Source organism: Apium graveolens, chromosome 4 (genome assembly GCF_009905375.1).
Source record: "Apium graveolens cultivar Ventura chromosome 4, ASM990537v1, whole genome shotgun sequence".
NCBI lineage: Eukaryota > Viridiplantae > Streptophyta > Magnoliopsida > Apiales > Apiaceae > Apium > Apium graveolens.
The window spans coordinates 287,292,644-287,315,125 of record NC_133650.1 but is presented as its reverse complement, the minus strand read 5'-3'; the positions used below and the strand labels follow the sequence as shown (position 1 = coordinate 287,315,125).

General features: G+C 36.1%; 2 protein-coding genes across 2 annotated transcripts; one reads left to right on the top strand and one right to left on the bottom strand.

Annotated features, from left to right (window-relative positions):
• Positions 1-4,074: 4,074 nt before the first annotated feature.
• On the top strand, positions 4,075-10,003 carry LOC141719801 (uncharacterized). The gene is made up of 5 exons (XM_074522178.1): positions 4,075-4,329; positions 4,585-5,481; positions 5,731-6,145; positions 6,788-6,971; positions 9,787-10,003. Exons 1-5 carry the CDS (start codon positions 4,075-4,077, stop codon positions 10,001-10,003), a joined length of 1,968 nt encoding a protein of 655 aa, XP_074378279.1.
• A 6,115-nt stretch (positions 10,004-16,118) lies between these two features.
• Positions 16,119-21,914, bottom strand: LOC141721155 (very-long-chain aldehyde decarbonylase CER3-like). The gene is made up of 11 exons (XM_074523920.1): positions 21,584-21,914; positions 21,275-21,495; positions 20,849-21,087; positions 20,545-20,764; positions 19,222-19,349; positions 18,177-18,433; positions 17,952-18,059; positions 17,087-17,293; positions 16,870-16,980; positions 16,581-16,754; positions 16,119-16,435 (listed from the first exon to the last, which is right to left on the bottom strand). Exons 1-11 carry the CDS (start codon positions 21,632-21,634, stop codon positions 16,247-16,249), a joined length of 1,905 nt encoding a protein of 634 aa, XP_074380021.1. The 5' UTR covers positions 21,635-21,914; the 3' UTR covers positions 16,119-16,246.
• Positions 21,915-22,482: the final 568 nt, after the last annotated feature.

Below are 22,482 nucleotides of genomic sequence, written 5' to 3'. Positions count from 1 at the left end.
TGGAATATGTCCTCTTTCGTTTCTTTTTGTATGAATTTATATTCTTGTTTTGTGTAATTCGATTGTGTTGATTCGAGTTTAGAAAAATATCAGCGTGTGGTTACTATTTCTGTTTATTCGAATGGATTAAGGAGGCCATAGCCGCGTTTTTCTATAATTTTTCATTTCTCTTTTCTCTTCCTTGAGTTTGGCTGTGTTATGTTGCTGGTTGCGCAAGGAAAAAGGGATGGCAGGAGGGGATTTTCTTTGGTTAATGTTGTTGTGGCTGCGTTGGTTTTGTTGGCAGGAGAGGTGTTTTAGTAGGGTATTGTTTAGTTTTGGCAACTGTTGTTAAGGTCAATGTTGGGTTGGAAGGGTGGTTTGCAGGAGAAATAAGGGAGGGTTGGCGTGCGATTTTATTTCCAGGTTGTGTTGCTATTAGGTGTGGCTGTAATGTCCAAGGAGGAGAAGTGAGGGGCTGCAATGGAAATTGCTGGCTTCGCAGGAGGAAGACGCTGACATGAGAATGGTTTTGATTTATCTGCTACGTGACTTATCTGCTTTCAGTTTAGCTATTTAAATGCCATGCTTAGCTATAAACGAATGGGTAGATAGTATCGTTGAGACGTTTAGACACGTTAATTGAGTTGTGCCTGTTTTTTTTCTAAAATCAATATTTTGGTTTATAGAATCCTGAGATCCAGGCCCTTAGTAAAAGTCAGGCAGCCTAGTATTTCCTGTTCAGCGTGCAAAGGCAAGTTTTTGTACAATTCTAATTCCAGAATAGTTAATTGTTTTATACATCAAAATGATTGATGTTGATTATGCAAGTTTTTATACGCTATCCTACTTCCAGAATAGTTATATGTTTAGAGAGCTGGATTAAACTGTTTTATAAAGTTTTGGAAGACATTGCATGCATATAATCACTGGGATTATTGAAGTCGTGTTATTCTAGCAATTGTTCTGCTAGAATATAATTCATTTTCAGATAAATAATGAATAACTATTCTATCAATATTTACTCTATATAGTGGATTTTGATTGCATATTTAGCGGATAACTAATCGTTCTAGTTATTGCGCCATCAGTTGCTGAGATTACTCCGGACCATGAGAAATAGGGAGTAGATTATGATAGGATATCGATTGATTCGATTCCTTTATGACAGAAAATTATTTTGATTGGAAGATGCGTAAGTGGCCCGGGAGGACGGTCCAGCATTTAGGGCGTTGTACTAACTGAAATATGTTAATACAATTTTATCCTTTGGCCACAATGTGCCTTTTTATTAAAGTATATATATCGGTAATGGCCGGTATGTAGCTTTGTGGAGTACTCATTTTTGGGATCTAAATTTTATGAATTATGATCCAGCTCTATCACAGTGGATGATCAACATGTGATAAGGCATCCGCCGGAAGATTGTGATTCCCAAACTAAAACTTATCGTTTACTGTTTTATAAGCTTATTAATAGCTTCTGTTTTGTTCAGATATCATTTATCATCTGTTGTTCTTTCTTTATCAGCATGATATTGTTGTTACCTTTTTGAGCATATATTTATACTGCTTGCTGAGCATTTCATAGCTCATACTTGTTTTATTATGCCGATCTTTCAGAGAGGACTTAAGATGCCTCGTTTGTTGCACACTGCTAGGAAGAGGGTGCCTCTGGTGCATCCTCAGATCTTTAGGTTTCAAGTACCTCAGCAGCAGCATGTAGGATTTGGAAGCTGGTACAGTTTGTACAGTAGTGTGTAGTGTAATAATAGAAATAAAATGATTGTAAAACTTACTAGACTTTTGAAGATTAGTATAACTTCACGTAGAGGTTATCCTGATCAGGTTGTAGTTGTAATAACTAATGGTTTGTGTTAGTATCTATTTCATATTATAACCTGTGCTCGATCCTGATACATGCAGGGGTCATAATTAGTATTTTCATTCCGCTGTGTATATTATTTCTTAATTTATCAGTTAGTGACCCCCAAATCTAGACCCCGGATTTGGAGGGCGTAACAGGTTGGTATCAGAGCCACAGGTTATAATCACTAAAACAGATTTAGGAGTTGTTCTAAATTAAGTCATAGGAAGATCACTTGAGATAAGTATGTGTCTAACTCATATTGAGTTCAGTGCAGACTATCGAATATAGCCTGTTGGTCATGAGTTTCCAGATATCTATAAGCTGTGATGTGATCCCAGGAGGAGCTAGTAGAGGATGAAGGTTCAGTTGAAACGGGTTACTCCGGTGGACGAATAGGACCTCCATCTCCTTCGTCAGATTCAGATGAATCAGTCCAGAGCGGACCCATAGCAGTTACTGAACAGAGAGTTGAAATGCCGGTGGACCCAGTAGTGGAGATGGTGCAGCAGGTAGTTTAAGATCCGGAGGTAGTCAGGGTAGCCGGGAGGGCTGTGCTATCAGTACGTACTGAGATAGTAGTGAATGTATCTGAGGCGGGTGAGACCCGGGTTATGAGGGTCATGGAGGAGGCTCGCATGGCTGTTTCTCGAGAGATGGTTCATTCAGCGACCAGGCATACCAGGGCACCGAGTCCAGCAACCTCTATTGCTTCAGTTTCTTCCAGGACTCCCGTAGCAGTGGCCCCTAATGCGGTTCCCTTCCATGTATATGCAACAGTGGGGAGAGAATGTGATTTCCTCAGGGTTCAGAATGCTGGAATGAGTCAGACAATCAAGGAGATGGCACAGACAACCGCTCAGAGAGGAGGTGTTTCAGGTTCTGAGGTACAGTCAAGAGTTCAGGAAATTGAGCAGGTTGCTAGGGCTAGGTTGGCAGAGCTTCCGTCCACTAGTGAGTGGGACGTGGAGGCCCGTAGAGTTACAAGGTTGGTGAGCTGGATTCTGTCAGTGCTACGCACGGTACATGAGCCGCGTGGCTAGATGATGAGAGACGAGATGGTTTAGGAGGCGAGAGACCCAGTGCAGAGCGGAGGGTATCTGTCTCCTGTTTTGTTGTGTATTGTGGCGAGAGCCAGTGAAATATGATGCAGTTTAGATGCGAGGAGAGTGCCAGCGGCAACTGGATCAGATTGATGGAGTGAGGATATCTTTTGCAGTAGAGTATACTCCTTATTCTGTCACTCTTATTATCAGAATGTATGTTTTCTTTAGATTGTATTAGGTAAGCTGAGCTATGTTTTGAGTTGGATGTATCCGTACTTTTTATAGATAGATATATATATATATATATATGGGGTTGTACAACAGCTCAGTGGTCATATCAGCTTTATTTTATTTTCTGTTTTAATTATTTAGTATTAATTTCTTCCGTAGTATTTAAATTCATTAAATTCAGAGATAGTATATTTCAGTTCAAAATTTAGAAAATTATTTAGATTTTGTATTTATATCCAGGTAACAGTTTATTTGAGCACTTTATAGTAGTGACCATTATTTTTATTTTGTTTTTGTCATTCCTTACTAAATAATTATTCTCTAAGATTTTGAAGCAAATACAATATGCAGCAGGTATTAAAAATGTTGGTAAATTTATAACGTGGATAAAAGGATTTTATGCATGAAAATGTTTTAGTCATGTTATTAAATTGCTACATATTTATAGCCATGCTTAGCAGATTATAAAGATTTCCTATTTTATTTTCAGAAAATGGGTCCTAAGAAGGGTAATGAATCAGGGGGAAACCGTACCGAGACTCATACTGACCCAGCAGTTGTTCAGATGCTGGGACTGATGCAGCAACAAGTGAACCAACTTGCACAACAACAGCTACAACAGCAACAACAGCAACAGAAGCAACAACAACAACAATAAGCAGTTGTGCCTGTGATAACTTTTAAAAATTTTCAAGCAGTAAATCCACCTAAATTCAAAGGGAGTGCTGATCCAGTTGAAGCGAATTCTTGGCTTAAAGAAACAGAAAAAACATTTGAATTGATTGGAGTAAGAGATGAACGGCAAACCAAGTTTGCCAGCTATTTCCTCAAGGGGGAGGCAAACTACTGGTGGGAATCCAAAAAGTCGTTGGAAGAAGATCAGATAGTAACCTGGGAAAAATTCACAGGGTTGTTTCTAGAAAAATATTTTCCAAGATATATGAAGAACCAAATGGAGATTAAGTTTTTAAGTTTAACGCAAGACAATTTGAGTGTTGCGGAATATGAGGCCAAGTTCACGGAATTAGCTAGATTTATTCCCGATCAAGTTGACACGGATGAAAAAAGGGCAAAAAGATTTCAGCAGGGGTTGAAATATTGGATTCAGGATAAAGTGGCTATGTTTGAGATGACTTCTTATGTGGCTGTAGTCCAGAAAGCAATGGTCATCGAAAGTAGAAGTGACACATCTCAAAAAGAAAGGGAGGCAAAGAAAAGGAAATTTGAATCTTTAGGAGGAGGACCACAACAAAGCAACTTTCAGAACCGTTTCAATAAGAAGCCAGAAATTCAGCCAAACTGAAATGTAAACTTCAGGAAACCATCTAATGGAAATGGGAACCAAGTTAATCAGGCCAGGTACCAGAGTCAGCAAAGGTTCAATCCCTCTTCCATACCTTATTGTAGATTCTGTGGTGGAAGGCATGTTGGGAACTGTTCAACCAATGTGCTGTGTTTCAAGTGTGGAAAGAAAGGACATTTCGCTAATAAGTGTCCAAGTTTGATTCAAAGCCAGAAACCAGGGGGCAATTATTTTACATGTGGAAAACCAGGACATCACTCCAGAAATTGTCCTACATCAGGATTGGCCAATAATACACCCAGGATCACAGGTGCTCCATCTCAAAGGGTACCAAGGATTGAAGGACCTCCAGCTCAGCCCAAAGCCAGAACATTTAACATGTCAATGAAAGATGCAGTTCAGAGTTCGGAGGTACTTGCAGGTACGCTTCAAGTAAACTCCATAAATGCTAAAGTTTTGATTGATTCTGGAGCTACCAGGTCATTTATTTCTACGAATTTTGTTGATAAACTGCATTATGAATTAGAACTGTTAGACAAAGTGCTAATGATAGAACTAGCTAATAAGAATCAAGTTGCAGTAGATCAAGTATGTCCGAAGTGTGACATTGAGATAGGGGGACATCATTTTCAAGCTAGCTTAATACCCTTTAAGTTGGGAGAATTTGATGTTATCCTAGGGATGGATTGGTTGTCGAAGAATAATGCTCAAATCGACTGTAGAAATAGAAGAGTGAGACTTCAATCAGGGGATCAAAAGAAAAAAGTGGTATTCAAGGGAGATAAAAAAGAGGAGAAATTCTTATCAATAGCTCAAGCCAAGAAATTGCTAAGCCAGAATTGTGGAGCATTTTTATCCAACGTAATAGATACCGAGAAGGAGATTCCAAATCTAGAAGCTGTTCCGATAGTTAATGAGTTTCCAGACGTATTCCCAGATGATTTACCAGGATTACCTCCCGACCGAGAAATTGAGTTTTCCATTGAATTGGCTCCGGGAACAGACCCAGTTTCCAAGGCTCCATACCGGATGGCCCCAATTGAAATGAAGGAATTGGTAGTTCAGCTACAGGGTCTTTTGGAAAAAGGATTTATAAGACCAAGTGTATCCCCATGGGGCGCACCAGTATTGTTTGTCAAAAAGAAGGATGGGAGTATGCGGCTATGCATTAATTATCGCGAGTTGAATAAATTAACCATTAAGAACAAGTACCCATTGCCAAGGATAGATGATTTATTTGACCAATTAAAAGATGCTATATGGTTTTCTAAGATTGATTTAAGATCGGGATACCATCAACTGAAGATCAAGCCAGAGGACATTCCAAAAACAGCTTTCAGAACCCGATATGGACATTATGAGTTTTTGGTAATGGCATTTGGGTTAACAAATGCACCAGCAGCTTTTATGGACCTGATGAATCGAGTGTTCAAGAAGTATCTGGATAAATTTGTGATCGTATTCATAGATGATATTTTGGTTTACTCTAAAACAGAGCTAGAGCATGTTGAACATATAAGGATAGTTTTGGAAATACTACGACATCAGAAATTGTACGCAAAGTTTTCAAAGTGTGAGTTTTGGTTACGAGAAGTACAATTTTTGGGGCATGTTATTAATAATGAAGGAGTAAAAGTAGACCCGTCAAAGATTGAAGCCGTGATGAATTGGGAAAGACCAAAGACTCCAACAGAGGTGAGAAGCTTTATGGGATTAGCAGGTTACTATAGAAGATTTGTACAAAACTTCGCAAGGATAGCTACTCCACTGACAAAACTTACCAGGAAAAATGAGAAATTTGAATGGACAGAGAAGTGCGAGGAAAGTTTCCAAGAATTAAAGAACAGATTAGTATCAGCACCAGTACTGGTCTTACCAGATGATCAAGGGAACTTCGTAATTTACAGTGACGCTTCACATAAGGGTTTAGGCTGTGTTTTGATGCAACATGATAAGGTAATAGCTTACGCGTCAAGGCAACTGAAACCCCATGAACAGAAGTATCCAACCCATGACCTAGAGCTAGCAACTATAGTCTTTGCATTAAAGATATGGAGACATTACCTCTATGGAGAAAAGTGTGAAATCTACTCGGACCACAAGAGTTCAAAGTATATCTTCACCCAAAAAGAACTAAATATGAGACAAAAAAGATGGTTGGAACTGATCAAAGATTATGATTGTGCAATCCACTATCATCCAGGAAAGGCAAATGTGGTAGCAGCTGCTTTGAGCAGAAAGGAAAGATTGAATATGGTCATTTCATCTGAGGAATTGATCAAGGAATTTGAGAAGCTTGAAATAGAGGTCAGTATTTCAAGTACATCTATAGATATGATATGTACTATGTCCTTTCAACTAGAATTGTTAGAGAAGATAAGAAAATGTGAAGAGAAAACAATGAGCCATGAACAAGAAGAATTATCAGGAGAAGAATTAAGAAGCCAAAAAGATGACAAAGGGATCCTAAGGTTTTCTTCCAGGATATGGATACCTAATGTAGCTGAGCTAAAAGAGGAAATTCTTCGAGATGCTCACAACTCCAGGTATTCAATTCATCCAGGGAGTATGAAGATGTATAGAGATTTGAGAGAAAATTTTTAGTGGCCAAGTATGAAGAAAGAGATTGCAGAGTGGGTAAGTAAGTGTTACACTTGCCAAAAAGTTAAAGCGGAACATCAAAGACCCAGTGGTTTAATACAACCATTGGACATTCCAGAATGGAAGTGGGAACATCTTGCAATGGACATTGTGGTTGGGTTACCAAGAACCAAGGCAAATCATGACGCTATATGGGTTATCATTGACAGATTAACTAAATCAGCACATTTCCTTCCTATCAACGAGAGATTTTCATTGGATAAATTGGTTTAGTTATATCTAAAGGAAATCGTGGTTCGACATGGAGTACCAGTGTCTATAGTATCAGATAGAGATCCTCGATTTAATTCAAGATTTTGGAAAAGCTTTCAGAACTGTCTAGGGACAAAGTTAAATATGAGCACTACATATCATCCGCAGACAGATGGTCAAATTGAAAGGACAATCCAGACTAACGAGGACATGTTGAGAGTCTGTGCTTTGGATTTCAAAGGCAGTTGGGACGAACATCTACCCTTGGTTGAATTTTCTTACAATAACAGCTACCATACAAGTATTGGAATGCCGCCGTACGAAGCTCTATATGGTAGAAGATGTAGATCTCCAATCTGTTAGGACGAAGTAGGTGAAAGGAAGATTTTGGGTCCCGAATTGATTCAACATACAAAAGAAAAAGTGGATCTCATTAGGAAAAGGTTAGTGGCGGCTCAAGATCGACAACGCAAATATGCTGATCCTGCCAGAAAAGATGTGGAATTTAAAGTTGGAGAGGCCGTACTATTAAAGATTTCACCTTGGAAAGGCTTATCCAGATTTGGAAAGAAAGGAAAGTTGAGTCCTCGTTATATCGGACCTTTTGAGATTTTGAAGCGTGTGGGCAAGGTAGCTTATGAGTTAGCCTTACCACCCCATCTGCAGCACATTCATAATGTGTTCCACGTGTCGATGCTCAAGCGTTATTTTCCAGATTCAAGTCATGTAATAGAGTATGAACCTATAGAGGTTCAGCCAGATTTGTCTTTTATTGAGAGACCGGTTCAGATTTCAGACCGGCAAGAAAGAGTGCTTAGGAATAAGACTGTGTCTTTAGTGCGAATCCTGTGGAGAAATTTTAAAGTTGAAGAGTCAACTTGGGAGCTTGAAAGCGAAATGCTTGCCAAGTATCCTCACATATTCTCTTAGGCTGATTCTGAGGACAGAATCCTGTTAAGGGGGGAAGGTTGTAATACCCGATATGTAAATATTGTATAAATTGTTTAAATGTAATAACATGCGTGTAAGTTATTTTAAAAATATCTATGTTTTAAAAATAATAATTGTTAAATTTTATCTGTGGTTCTGAAAGTGCCAGAATAATTGTTGAATAATTATTACGTGCGAAAAATTCATTTATATGAATTTTATAATTTTTAGAAATATTTATAACATGTGTAAACGCTACGTGTTTTTTTATTTTATACATCATGTTGTGTGTATTTTTTTATATTTTATATTTATTGTTGGGATTTATTATTATATTATTAAATATTTGGTTTAAATTAAATTAATTTTTTTATTATTTATTTAAATATTATTTTATTAAATATTCTCCGAAAATAATTATCTAGAGTCGTGTATTTTAATTAATTGATCAATATATGTCATTTTTTCTGCAAATGGGTGTTTTTTTAGATAAAGCCGAATTCGTGGTTTCGAGACACGTCTTGCAGCTACGTGTTGATTTTGCTGTTACGTGTTGATTTTCCAGCTGATTTAATCAGTGACACACCTCACTGTTTCTATCCCTATCCCAGCATAATCACATATCTTGCACCTTCCTTATTCAATACACCTAAAACACATACCCTGTTTCTTTTATTCTAAAACAAAACCACACACACACCCAACCGTATACACACGCGTAACAGAACACCCACACAGGCACCACCATCTCTCCCTGTTCTTCATCTATCTCTCATACCGCCTTCATCGCCACCAGCGATTCTTAAAGATTCAATCCTTTCTTTAGTGTTGAAGCCTAAAGCCCAAGCAAAGCTGTTCCATATTCCCCCGCTTCAAGGTTAATTTCGAATCGTTTCTTTTTGATTCTAGCCGAATTAAATTCGTTGTTTGGGAGGGTTGTGCTTGATTATTGGATTCTAAAATTTTCTGGCTGTGTTTCGCTGCTATCCTCGAGTCCGTGTATATAAATTTAATAGCCGGTTGGAAGGGGTTTGATTTTAGGTGAATTATGGATAAGTAGTGGTGTGATATGTACTATAAGCAAGTGAATTCGAGCTCATTTTTGGTTTTGGTTTTTAACAACTGAGCTCGAATGCGGCCGCCGGAAGCCGCCCCTGCTAACTGCTTTCTTTTGATTTCTCCGGCCAATTTAGTTGCTAATTGTTGTTGTAAGTAGTGATATACGATTGTATATGTTGTACTCGTTGATTTCATGATTAATTCTTTGGAAATTGCTGTAGTTTATGATCAAGTGGAATATGTCCTATTTCGTTTATTTTTGTATGAATTTATATTCTTGTTTTGTGTAATTCGATTGTGTTGATTCGAGTTTAGAAAAATATCAGCGTGTGGTTACTATTTCTGTTTATTCGAATGGATTAAGGAGGCCATAGCCGCGTTTTTCTATAATTTTTCTTTTCTCTTTTCTCTTCCTTAAGTTTGGCTGTGTTATGTTGCTGGTTGCGCAAGGAAAAAGGGATGGCAGGAGGGGATTTTCTTTGGTTAATATTGTTGTGGCTGCGTTGGTTTTGTTGGCAGGGGAGGTGTTTTGGTAGGGTATTGTTTAGTTTTGGCAACTGTTATTAAGGTCAATGTTGGGTTGGAAGGGTGGTTTGCAGGAGAAATAAGGGAGGTTTGGCGTGCGATTTTGTTTCCAGGTTGTGTTGCTATTAGGTGTGGCTGTAATGTCCAGGGAGGAGAAGTGCGGGGCTGCAATGGAAATTGCTGGCTTCGCAGGAGGAAGACGCTGGCATGAGAATGGTTTTGATTTATCTGCTACGTGACTTATCTGCTTTCAGTTTAACTATTTAAATGCCATGCTTAGCTATAAACGAATGGGTAGATAGTATCGTTGAGACGTTTAGACACGTTAATTGAGTTGTGCCTGTTTTTTTTTCTAAAATTAATATTTTGGTTTATAGAATCCTGAGAGCCAGGCCCTTAGTTAAAGTCAGGCAGCCTAGTATTTCTTGTTCAGCGTGCAAAGGCAAGTTTTTGTACTATTCTAATTCCAGAATAGTTAATTGTTTTATACATCAAAATGATTGATGTTGATTATGCAAGTTTTTATACGCTATTCTACTTCCAGAATAATTATATGTTTAGAGAGCTGGATTAAACTGTTTTATAAAGTTTTGGAAGACATTGCATGCATATAATCATTAGGATTATTGAAGTCGTGTTATTCTAGCAATTGTTCTCCTAGAATATAATTCATTTTCAGATAAATAATGAATAACTATTCTATCAATATTTACTCTATACAGTGGATTTTGATTGCATATTTAGCGGATAACTAATCATTCTAATTATTGCGCCCTCAGTTGCTGAGATTACTCCGGACCATGAGAAATGGGGAGTAGATTATGATAGGATATCGATTGATTCGATTCCTTTATGACAGAAAATTATTTTGATTGGAAGATGCGTAAGTGGCCCGGGCGGACGGTCCAGCATTTAGGGCGTTGTACTAACTGAAATATGTTAATATAATTTTGTCCTTTGGTCACAATGTGCCTTTTTATTAAATTATATATATCAGTTATGGCCGGTATGTAGCTTTGTGGAGTACTCATTTTTGGGATCTAAATTTTATGAATTATGATCCAGCTCTATCACAGTGGATGATCAACATGTGATAAGGCATCCGCCGGAAGATTGTGATTCCCAATCTAAAACTTATCGTTTACAGTTTTATAAGCTTATTAATAGCTTCTGTTTTGTTCAGATATCATTTATCATCTGTTGTTCTTTCTTTATCAGCATGATATTGTTGTTACCTTTTTGAGCATATATTTATACTGCTCGCTGAGCATTTCATAGCTCATACTTGTTTTATTATGCCGATCTTTCAGAGAGGACTTAAGATGTCTCGTTTGTTGCACACTACTAGGAAGAGGGTGCCTCTGGTGCATCCTCAGATCTTTAGGTTTCAAGTACCTCAGCAGCAGCAGTTAGGATTTGGAAGCTGGTACAGTTTGTACATTAGTGTGTAGTGTAATAATAGAAATAAAATGATTGTAAAATTTACTAGACTTTTCAAGATTAGTATAACTTCACGTAGAGGTTATCCTGATCAGGTTGTAGTTGTAATAACTAATGTTTTGTGTTAGTATCTATTTCATATTATAACCTGTGCTCGATCCTTATGCATGCAGGGGTCATAATTAGTATTTTCATTCCGTTGTATTATTTCTTAATTTATCAGTTAGTGACCCCCAAATCTAGACCCCGGATTTGGAGGGCGTAACATCTTCGCGCGCCCGCGCTAGGTCATGCAGAAAAAATCATGTTTGATTCTGTTTGGAAGTTTCGTGCGGTCAAAGTAATCTGGAAGTATAAATATCATAAGATATCAATCAGAAGGACAGAACTTGGGGGAAAACCAAAAGTGGAGAGCATAAGATGGCTAAGAAGAAGAAGATCTAGTTCCACATCTTATTTTGATATTCTTATAATCAGGAGATACTTTGGATGCTCGTTTCAGATTTGTTTTCTAAACCTTAATACTTTAATATTCTCTTGTAGTATTCAGAACCTTTTTAGTATCATGTTTTCATTGGAAGTCATGATGACAAGCCGTTCGATTATGAACTAATCATTGTCATTGGATTCTAACGGATTTATTTATGGATTTTAGTAGTTGATTGCCTTAAAGTTTTCAGTGTGTGATGAATTATTGATTTCCTTGTATGGTTGTGCTTAATCTTCTTGGATGCGTAGCTAACATCTAAATTGTATTGTTAATCTCTATTGAATGTGAAAGTGCATGTAGAGGTTTAGAACATGCCATGCTAGCATAGGTTTATGGATGTTTTGACATGCATGATTCGTAGTGTAATTTTAACCATCTTACATTGCCCTATGTGATCCCAATGGAGAACTTGCTCTTAAACCATTATGTTTTCAAATCTTATAGACATATAGGGTCTAAGTATAATTGGTGTTTTCCAGCTTCTATCTAATTTGTGGATGCTGAGTGGTAGGGTATACGTTTATCAAAGATATCAAGTACTAATTTCGTGTTGTCTGATTAGTTATCATAACCGTCACATACTATGATTAAAGGACAAAACTTGGGGGAAAACCAAAAGTGGAGAGCACAAGACGACTAAGAAGAAGATGATCTAGTTCTACATCTTATTTTTGTATTCTTCTAATTAGGCGGTACTTTGGATGCTCGTTTTGGATTTGTTTTCTAAACCGTAATACTTTAATATTCTCTTATAGTATTAAGAACTTTTTTACCATCATGTTTTCATTGGAACCCATGATGACGAGCCGTACGATTATGAACTAATCGTTATCATGGGATTCTAACGGATTTATTTATGGATTTTAGTAGTTGATTGCCTTAAAGTTTTCGGTGTGTGATGAATTATTGATTTTCTTGTATGGTTGTGCTTAATCTTCTTGGATGCGTAGCTAACATCTAATTTGTATTTTTAATCTCTATTAAATGTGAAAGTGGATATAGAGGTTTAGAACTTGCCATGCTAGCATAGGTTTATGGAATTTTTGACATGCATGATTCGTAGTGTAATTTTAACCATCTTATGCTGCCCTATGTGATCTCAATGGTTAATTCATTCTAGCATAATTACTTTTAGATAATCAAACAGAATTTGATATTTGTCTTAGCAGTGAATAATATTCATATATTGTTGCATAAGTGCACATTCTGAATTAAATCAATTTTTATGGGAACGAACTAAATTTAGTCTTATACTACTTGTGACCGCGTATGCTTATGTTTTTGTGCGGACATTTGGATAAATTCATATTAAGTGACATTATCACATTCTGCACATGTTGCTCAGGTGATTGACTTATATGTTCCTACTCATTTTACTTGTCTACAAGCATCCTTGACAAAGACTGAAGATCCAACCTTTTACAATAAAGCGATACAACAACCGTGGGTCGAGGCTATGACTTTAGAGCCGTGTGCCTTAGATGAGAACAAAATATGGGAAATCACAATATTACCACATGGTAACAAAACCATAGGCTCAAAATGGTTATTTAAAACTAAGTACAAGCCATATGGTAGTGTTGAAAGATTTAAATCCAGATTGGTTATACGTGGCTGCAAATAAGTATATAACATCGATTATGAATAGACTTTTGCACCTGTCGCGACATTAACAACTATACGCATATTGTTGGTTGTGGCAGCTATCAAAAATTGGCATACTGTTCAGATGGACGTCACAAACGCGTTCTTATATGGCGACTTTGATGATGATGTGTTTATGAAGTTGGCCCGAGGCTATGAGTGCTATGGTGACATAATTTTTTTAAACAAACCAAAGTCTACTATATCTAACCTGTTCTGCAAATTGCTAAGATCTCTTTACGGGCTCTAATAAGCTCCCCATCAATGGTTTATCAAACTCTCAAAAACTCTACAATCTCTTGAATTTGTACAATCCAAGAATGAATATAGCCTCTTTTCCAAGGCAACATCTGAGAGAGCATCACTTTAATTCTTGTCTATGTTGATAACCTACTTTTTTTGTGATGACTCTCATACTATCAACTACTTTCCATATGAAGGATCTTTGTAAGGTTAACTACTTGCTTTGCCTTAAAATAAACATGACCTCAGCGGGTTTCTTCGTTTCTCAAAATAAATACAAAACTGATCTTCTTAAAGACTTTAACATGCTTAATGCTTCTCCATTAAAAATTCCACTGGTTGCGCATCTGAAACTTACTCCTGGAAAGGGTGATCCTCTCAGTGATCTTACTCTCTACAAATGACTTGTAGGCAAAATGATTTATCTTATTGTGACACGTCCAGACATTACATTTTCAGTTCATGTTCTTAGCTAATATGTGCATCAGCTTACAACCCATATGCAAGCATCAGATAGGTATTAAGATATCTTTGTGGCAACCCTAATCAAGGTATTCTTCTTGCTTCAACCTATGCTGCTACATTACAAGCTTACTCTAACAGCGATTGGGCTAATTGTCCTATCACCGGAAAATCCACTCTACACGGGGGGATTATTGAGGCACTATTACTTTATTTTAATCGTTACTGGATACCTAGCTCCTGGACCACAACAACTGTCATTATTTTGTCTTCATTCTTTTATCATTGACTTTTGTGTTTATTGCAAATATTATAAAACATGTACAAGGGGTTTATTTGTCTTTATATTCTTAGCGTACTTGGTAGAACTTATCGATGAGAAGAAAGGTGAATAACACTTGAATGTAAGAGCAAGTCCAATACTAGATGAAAAATGACTATAACCATTGTTATAATAAGCACCAAAAAGTATTTTTTGGTGCTAAAATAGCACTTGCAGTCCAATCCTGATTGCATTTTAAAACCACATAATCACATACTAACATTTTATCCAACTCATTTATTTTACTTTAAAGTGGACCTCTTTGCACTCCATTATTAGTTATTTGTTGATGTGACAAATATGGCTATAGTTATTCTTGATCTCAAATATAAGACCAAATATCAATTTATGCATTTATCCATCAATGTATAACTATGCATTAAATGGGTGCCTTCTCAGAGTAAGTCCAATACATAGCTATATTTAGTCTTTTAGCTATAATATATGACTAAAATTATATAACTCAACTCTAATGGATAACTATACATTGATGGATAAATGCATAAATGGATACTTGTTTTTATATTTGAGACCAAGAATGACTATATTCATCTTTTCCACATCATCAAATAACTAATAATAAAGTGCAAAGATGTCCACTTCGAAATAAAGTGAACGAGTTGGACAAAATGTATGTTTGTTAAATATGAAATTATTTGGTTCTAAGATACAACTAGCATCGGAGTCAGTGACGGATCCAGGAATTCCGAGAGAGGGGGGCTTCATTTGTATACGGGCGGACCAGGTACTAAAGCATGAGGTCAATATTTTTTTACAAAAAGAAAAAAATAATTATATTATCATTTGGTTATGACTGATTAAAAGTCCCGTGTCTATGACTATAAGTTAGTATGTATAATGTCACAAAATAATATAGTTAATGGTCTGGGCTCAAGGATATAAAAGGATGGACTTATTTATTGTCGGGGGCGAATATACAAAATATCTAAATTTTAGAAAAAATTATGAAGTAGTTATGTACTCATGGGTGTGCTGAAGCCCCTTGAGCACACCATGTAAATTCGCCTATGATTGGAGTGCAAGTGTAATTTTAGCACAAAAAATCACTTTTTGGTGCCATATTATAGCAATGACTATAACCATCTTTTATTTAGTATTGGACTTGCTCTCCCGTCGAGTTTTATGATTTTAGTCTTATATTATAGCTACAAGAATAAATATAGTTATGGTATACTTGCTCTACGGAATTATTGATATATTATTCTGAGAAATAGAAGAGCTATCTTTCTCCGCGAGTTATTTCTCTCTTTAATTAGCTGTAACATAATTTGATCCATTTATCCGCATAACCATACCTCAGATAGTAGAGTCTTCTAGTAAAAGAATGAAATGCACACCATCTGCCATAACTAAATCAGCTCATCGGTTAGAACTTTGAGATTGACAACTAAATTTCGTAGGAATTGCTGTTTTTTTTATCGTAACTAACCCGCAGCCGCTACCATTCGGGTGCGCATTGGATAAACCGTATGGGCTCACGCAATAGTATAGAGTCGTAAATGTTCAGCACACTTGTACTTGCAGGGAATGCATCACTGTCAGTTTGTCATTTTAATTAGTTTTGTTTTACTATTTTTTACTAAAAAGAAGTGGAATGCTTGTAAAATTTGCTGCTGCTCAATATTCAATAATTTTTGCTATATTATTCAATCTTTAAATTTTGCAATGAAGTATTTAGTGTGTATACCTATTTTGAGTAGTATGTATAAATGAAATGATAAAAGAATAATTTCTCACAACAATCTGTATTAATTACAACCCAGCCTATATAATAAGGTAAATATTGGCAGGATAGTGAAAAATATGGATGAATGAGATAAATATAGTACAATTCAATGTATCTTTGGAGGAGTAGTGTTGTTAAATGAGACAGGCTTAAATCCATGCTTCATTGCAGCTTCCCAAACGATATCAATTCTATCAACATCAATGGCTCCAACTTCATGGTGAGTCCAGCCTTCCATGTAATGAACAGCCCCACCTGCATGGCAGGCATGCACTACTCCTCTATCCATTGTGTACTGTTTTCAATTACATACAGTATGTTTAGTTGAAATTATTTATTACCAGATCCACTACATCATAAGAGCATTATTGTTCTGTCTACGACAATGAAATAGTGTTACTAAATCACCAAAAATATGAACAAAAAAAATATATTGTTACCTCACAAGATCCGAGCCCTTCGACATCATCTGGTAGTCTCATGGCAGCAAGATCACCATAGGTACAGTCTTTTCTAATGGCAAAGATTGGTGGCACTACAAACTGATGAAAATGTGTTCCCGGAGGTGCCCATTTTTGCTCTCTTGGAGTTATCCACTTCCCAACAATCCATGTCTATAAAATGTGTTAACCGATTTATTAATTTATTGGAAATTTTAATGTACTTGCTATTTTGAAATTGTTACATTGATGGACACTACTAGATCATTGATGACATGTATGTATATACCTTGCAGTGTTCTGCTGCTTGGTACTTGGTCACTTGAACCAAATACTTCTGAAATTCTACCGGGGCTTCTTTCTTAATCTTCAAAAATCTCTCAGCGGCTGAAGTTAGCATCTGCAGTTGCGGAATGAGTTTATTTAATATGCGTATTAGGTTATTGTCATAATTTCACTGGATCAAACAAACAACCACGGAATCTTAGAAATTAGTTATGACATACTAGAACTCGAACTTTTCTCCTGCAAAGATAGAGTGCAATAGCTCTTCCAAGCTTAGAAGTAGCTCCGGTCAAGAAAACTTCGGTTACATCTTTATCAATTTCGTCAAGAATTACAGCAGCTGTCAATGTATTTCCATGAACCACTCGAACTTTAAGATCAGGATGCTTCTCAACGAAAAGCATGCCACCTCCATTAAGAGATTCGTTCTGCATTTATTATGTATAGTTGATTACTAACACTGCTATGGATATTGATTAATTAATGTACGTAGATTGTTTGCTTAAGAGGCTAGCTCATTTTGGTCCGCTCCGGGCACCAAAATAGACCTTCTAATATGTTTCACTCGGAAGTAAGACGTAAGACAATGAGAGGTTATAATGTAGGCATGCCTCAGTATAAATCTATTCTCTCTCTCTCTCTAGATATATATATGACACTTGGTCGATCATGTTGCAAGGCATGTTGCAGCAGAATAGTAGCAATCAAATCCAATAGTAGTAGATGTGATAATAGAAGTTAAAATGCGACCATACAACTAGCAATGCAAACCAATAGTAGTCTGATAAATTTTGTAAACACATTAAGAAGGTTATTATCAGTCAGGACCCGCAGCTAGCTAGTCCATACGGCATATCGAATTCATTGCACATGTATGTGGTAGTAGCTGTAGTTGAGCAGTATGTATCAATATCACTAGCAAGATGCATTTAAACAACCACAATTATAAGCCAAATACTTACAAAAAGTTTACACAACCCCATCTTTTTAATATGTTTTTCTTACGTTTGTGAATTAGGTGAGACTAATTAATCAGTGTTTAGAAGACCTGCATGCTTGCATTCTAGTCTAATTAACAGTATATACCTTGTTCAAAGCAGCAAGGCTAATGACTTTAACACCTAATTTATCAGCCCTAAGAATAGCAGCCTCGATAAGATTATTAATGCCTTCGCTAGCAAATGGCAGAAAGTACTGCAGAAGGAAAAAAAAGAAGGTAAATTTATTAGTACCCTAATTATATAAAACTCGATCTCGCAAGTTCTAAATTAGATAAAAGAAGCAGGAAGAACATATCGAAAAAAATGTTACATGAAACCCAAAGCGAGGAACAGCCCAGGTTTGATGCAAGTTTCCTCTGAGCTTGTAAAAAGAGATCAAGAATGTCTTAGATTTTGCCCACATCACTATCATATGCACAAAAGCTAGCGGCCACAAAGGCACCAGAATAAGTTTCATAGCAAAGGGCTTTGAAGCCAGCGATCGGAACACAAATGGAGCGTGCATTGAAGATGTAATGTCCACAACATGAGCTAAGAACACAAAACTTGGTACATTCTTGTTTACATCTGCATTTAGATTTCATAACCTATATCATCAGTCTCAGATCGATCAACTTCTAACTTACAAATATATATATATATATATATATTTGACATTTGTTATATATATATTATTAAAATCTAATTTTGACATTTGTCATAGCCCTACCTATTTTAGTTGAAATTATTTTTTATTTTTGCTAATAGAACAAACTCACACAAACCATGTAAGTGTTTGATATTATGTCGACAACAATCTTGTAAAAAGAGCGGGGAAGATAACTCTACTACAGATATGTTTTACTGTTATTGATTGTAAAATAACACATTTAAATGGTAATTACGCGCCAACGAAGTGTTGGTGTAGTGGTTAAGCTATTGTACCCGTTGCAGAAGGTCAGGAGTTTGATCTTTGCGTGTGCGTGTGTTATCAATTAGAAAAAAATGGTAAATACGTGGCATTCCCGCAGAAATGACTGTAGCTTAGCTGTTTTAACATATTGGAATGGTTGAGAAGTGTGATAGTGAGAGTTGTATGCGATCTAATAAAGATTGTTGTAGGAGCAGCTACTTATAATTAGAATATTTTGCAGGTGTAGTACATGTAGGTTCCCCTTCAGATAATGTATGTAACCACATTTGAACTACACTTGTGAGACATTTAAATATGTGCCGGTCCAACAAACAATTAGGGTACTATTGCTAACGTTATAGAGTTCGTGAGTACCCAAAGATTCAAGCCATACAATTATATTTATTATTTTAAAAATCAAATCAAAGCTTGTTCTCGTTTGGGGAGAATTCATGATACGTACCTGCATCAATGCTGAATTTTCTTTGCAAATCCCATGATTTTGCATTTAGGGTATTCCCCAAAGCATCGTAGAGTGGCATAAAAAGGCAATAATTTGTGTGCTTTTCAGTGTGATGTAAGCTGTGGTATCTGCAAATTTGAGCTACATAAATCAATCATATTTATAGATATACAATTAAAGAGTATAAAATTGTGTACCGTATTTTCTCTGCCATTTTAAATTGGACTTTTCTAATGTGTGCCCAATAAACTCTAACTCTCATGAATTTGGTGCATTTTAATTGGTGGAGTTGTTGTAAATGGAGGAGGTCCATCAACATTTATGATCAGATGACCAATCAAAATGTACCAAACTTATAGGAGTGGGTGCTTATTGTGTAACCAATTAGAAAACCCGTTTTAAATTTTAGAGCACTGATTATTAATTGTCACATATGCCCAAATAAAAACAAATTAAAATATTTTTGCTAGTTAAATTTTCTTTGAAAAAGATTGAAAATACACACACAACACAGTAGTGTATAATTCAAAGTTAAGGTATAAACTTTGTGATGGGTAGGTGACACATTTACTTCTTTAGGTGACCAATTAATTGTATGCACAACTAAAAAGACTATACGGTTCAATCATATAAAGAAAACAAGTGATTGAGTACAATGTATATATTATTTAGTACTCATATTTATTGCTTGCCAAAACCGGAATTGCAAAAACACATAATTGAAAACGTCTAGCAATTCCTAAATCAAGTGCCAAATCTACAACACGGATCGACCCCTACCGCACCATGAATGTTTCAGCGTTATTTGGTTTCCGTTAGATTTCTAAAATAAATACTCCTCTAATATGTTAAATATACTTTATCCAGTAAAATCTTAAGTTATTTGAAGTATGACACATGATCATGTTGTATTTTAGCAAATATTTTCAACTAAATGCTAAAAAATGAATATTTACGATAGGGACACATTTTTCTTTTTGGCTAGAATAATTCACGGCCTTATAATTGAATATAAGTTGTGTGAAATTCTTGGAGCCAGAGTCGAAAACAAGCACTAAGTCGATAGAGATTAAACTCTTAGCTACTCCGGTTATTTAGTAGTTCTCAATAACAGCACATTCTAAATTACCAAAGAGTACCATTTCTATGTTTAGTACAGAGTACCTTAAAATTTGTGGAAAACAAAAGTAGTTTTCTATTTTAAACCCCGCAAAACTTTGACAAATTTAGCTAATTCTGATCTCCAGGTGTTGCCCAAGGCTATAATCACACACATATATAAATCAACAGATCACATAAGTTGTAGATAGAAATGTTACTTACGTAGGCGTATAGAGAAGGTATTTAAACAAGGGAAAGACCTGAAAGATCTGATGAGGAACAATTTCAACATTACAATGTCCCAAGCACCTTAAAAAGTCAAAGGTCAACACATAGCCATAGATCATACTCAGAGATCCATAACCCATCACACATGATCCAACCAAGGGTATCCCCATCACTCCAGTTATCACAAGTTGCTCTAATAGAGTAGCATGCCCAACTGCAAAAAAACTTATCAACAACCACATACAATATAATAATTGATTATAATGTCTTACATGAGCTTGTGATTTAATTTAATTACCAGTGAAAGGCTGAGGTACAGGTGAGGAGTGATGGACAGAATGGTAATGGCTGTAAAGGTAGCTTCCGTGAAAACATCTATGTACCAAATAGTATAGAGGCTCCGAAACAACAATGTGAAGAATAATCACTGCAATCAACCCTCTTGCGTCCCACACCGGAATTTCATCTCTTAGTGCTGCCGGTAATTTGTACAACCCTAACAACACAATCATCGCTTGGACAACCATAAAGTTATCCCTGCAAAATTTTGCCATTTTTACAGATCAGTACCGGAAACTTCAAATGATCTTATTATTTCCGAGTCCTAAACATGTTATGCTGAGCACAACATTGCAAAACATATTAATTTGTGAACGAGTTCTCCGCTTACAGAAAAGTATTCAAATAATATAATTGGTTCTAAAATGAAGTTATCTGTACTTACCAGTGCCATTCATTATCAATCTGCTTGAAACCAACTCCTTGTTGAATAATACGGCGATTTCGGTTAATCCAAAGCATATTGCTGAAAGAATTCCATAAGGTAAACACAAGAGCTCTGAGTGCACATAGGATAAAAATATGGAGACACCAGTCTATTACTAGGGAACCTTCTTCCAATCCACTGTATGTAGCTTTTCCTAGTAAAAGTCCATATAACATGTACTGTACCAAAATAAACAGTATTTTAGAATGATATACATAGAGTGCATTAACAAGTAAAAACCTTGTTGATAATATCGAAAATTCATACTTTCAAGGACCCCAAATTTTGCCTTGGCCAAGTTGACAAAAAAGAAACCATAATCTCTTGTTTAAAACCTAGCTAGAAACTCAAGCTTTCCACCAAACTTTCTTCTTATAGAACTCTGTATGTTATTGGTGTATTTCTATATAAGTGTGTCAATATATATGTATATAAATGAAATGCTATAAAGCGCTGAGCAAGCAGTGCAATGATCAATACAGTACGCAAAATGAAGGGCTTTAAAGAGAAGGAGAGAAGATTGGATATTTTTTCTTGGGAGTATACAAAAAACTTTTGGCTGTTGAGAGGGGAGTAATTCAACTTACTTTTATAGCTAGCTGAAAGTATGTTTATTGTAATTTTGTGTACATGTGTATTAATGTAATCAAAGTGTAGAAAGATATAAATACGGGTAGAGATATGAATCAATCTCCATCGAAATTAAATTTATTCAGTCACTAGCTGGGTACAATTTGACAGTCGGCAGACATGAGTAACACTTGCTCGTCACAGTTGTTCTGCTACAGAGAAAAGTAGTCGCAGCTTTTATTAATGATCTTCCTAACAAATTTAGGTGCCGATTATTTTTATGATATGTAACAATATGAGAGAGCATATACGTTTTCACATTCACTCTTGGGTTAAATCTTAGAGTCGTGCTTATTGACATTGTTATGCTCATATACTCACATGGCTTAAATTTAGGTACAATACTACTTCAATCCATACGATTGAGATGCATGTATTGGAGAGCTTCTATCATGCTAGTGATGTTCCCTGGAAGCTGTTGGGATGAACCAATAAAGGGGAACCAAATGTTAGCTTCTAGATCTCAGTTACTCCCCCGTAACAGTTTCCGGGACAGCCCTAAGAAGTTACTGATAGACACAATCTCCTAAATTTTA

Excerpts from the sequence above, each read along its gene's own strand:
- LOC141719801 (XM_074522178.1), top strand. The coding sequence starts at position 4,075 with ATGGAGATTAAGTTTTTAAGTTTAACGCAAGACAATTTGAGTGTTGCG. Across the intron at positions 5,482-5,730 it reads CAATTGAAATGAAGGAATTG|ATCAAGCCAGAGGACATTCC; the intron begins GTAGTTCAGCTA and ends CATCAACTGAAG. Across the intron at positions 6,146-6,787 it reads AAGCTTTATGGGATTAGCAG|AATTGTTAGAGAAGATAAGA; the intron begins GTTACTATAGAA and ends CCTTTCAACTAG.
- LOC141721155 (XM_074523920.1), bottom strand. The coding sequence starts at position 21,634 with ATGGTTTCTTTTTTGTCAACTTGGCCAAGGCAAAATTTGGGGTCCTTG. Across the intron at positions 20,765-20,848 it reads TGTACCTCAGCCTTTCACTG|TTGGGCATGCTACTCTATTA; the intron begins GTAATTAAATTA and ends GTTTTTTTGCAG. Across the intron at positions 18,060-18,176 it reads TTCCTCGCTTTGGGTTTCAT|TACTTTCTGCCATTTGCTAG; the intron begins GTAACATTTTTT and ends TTCCTTCTGCAG.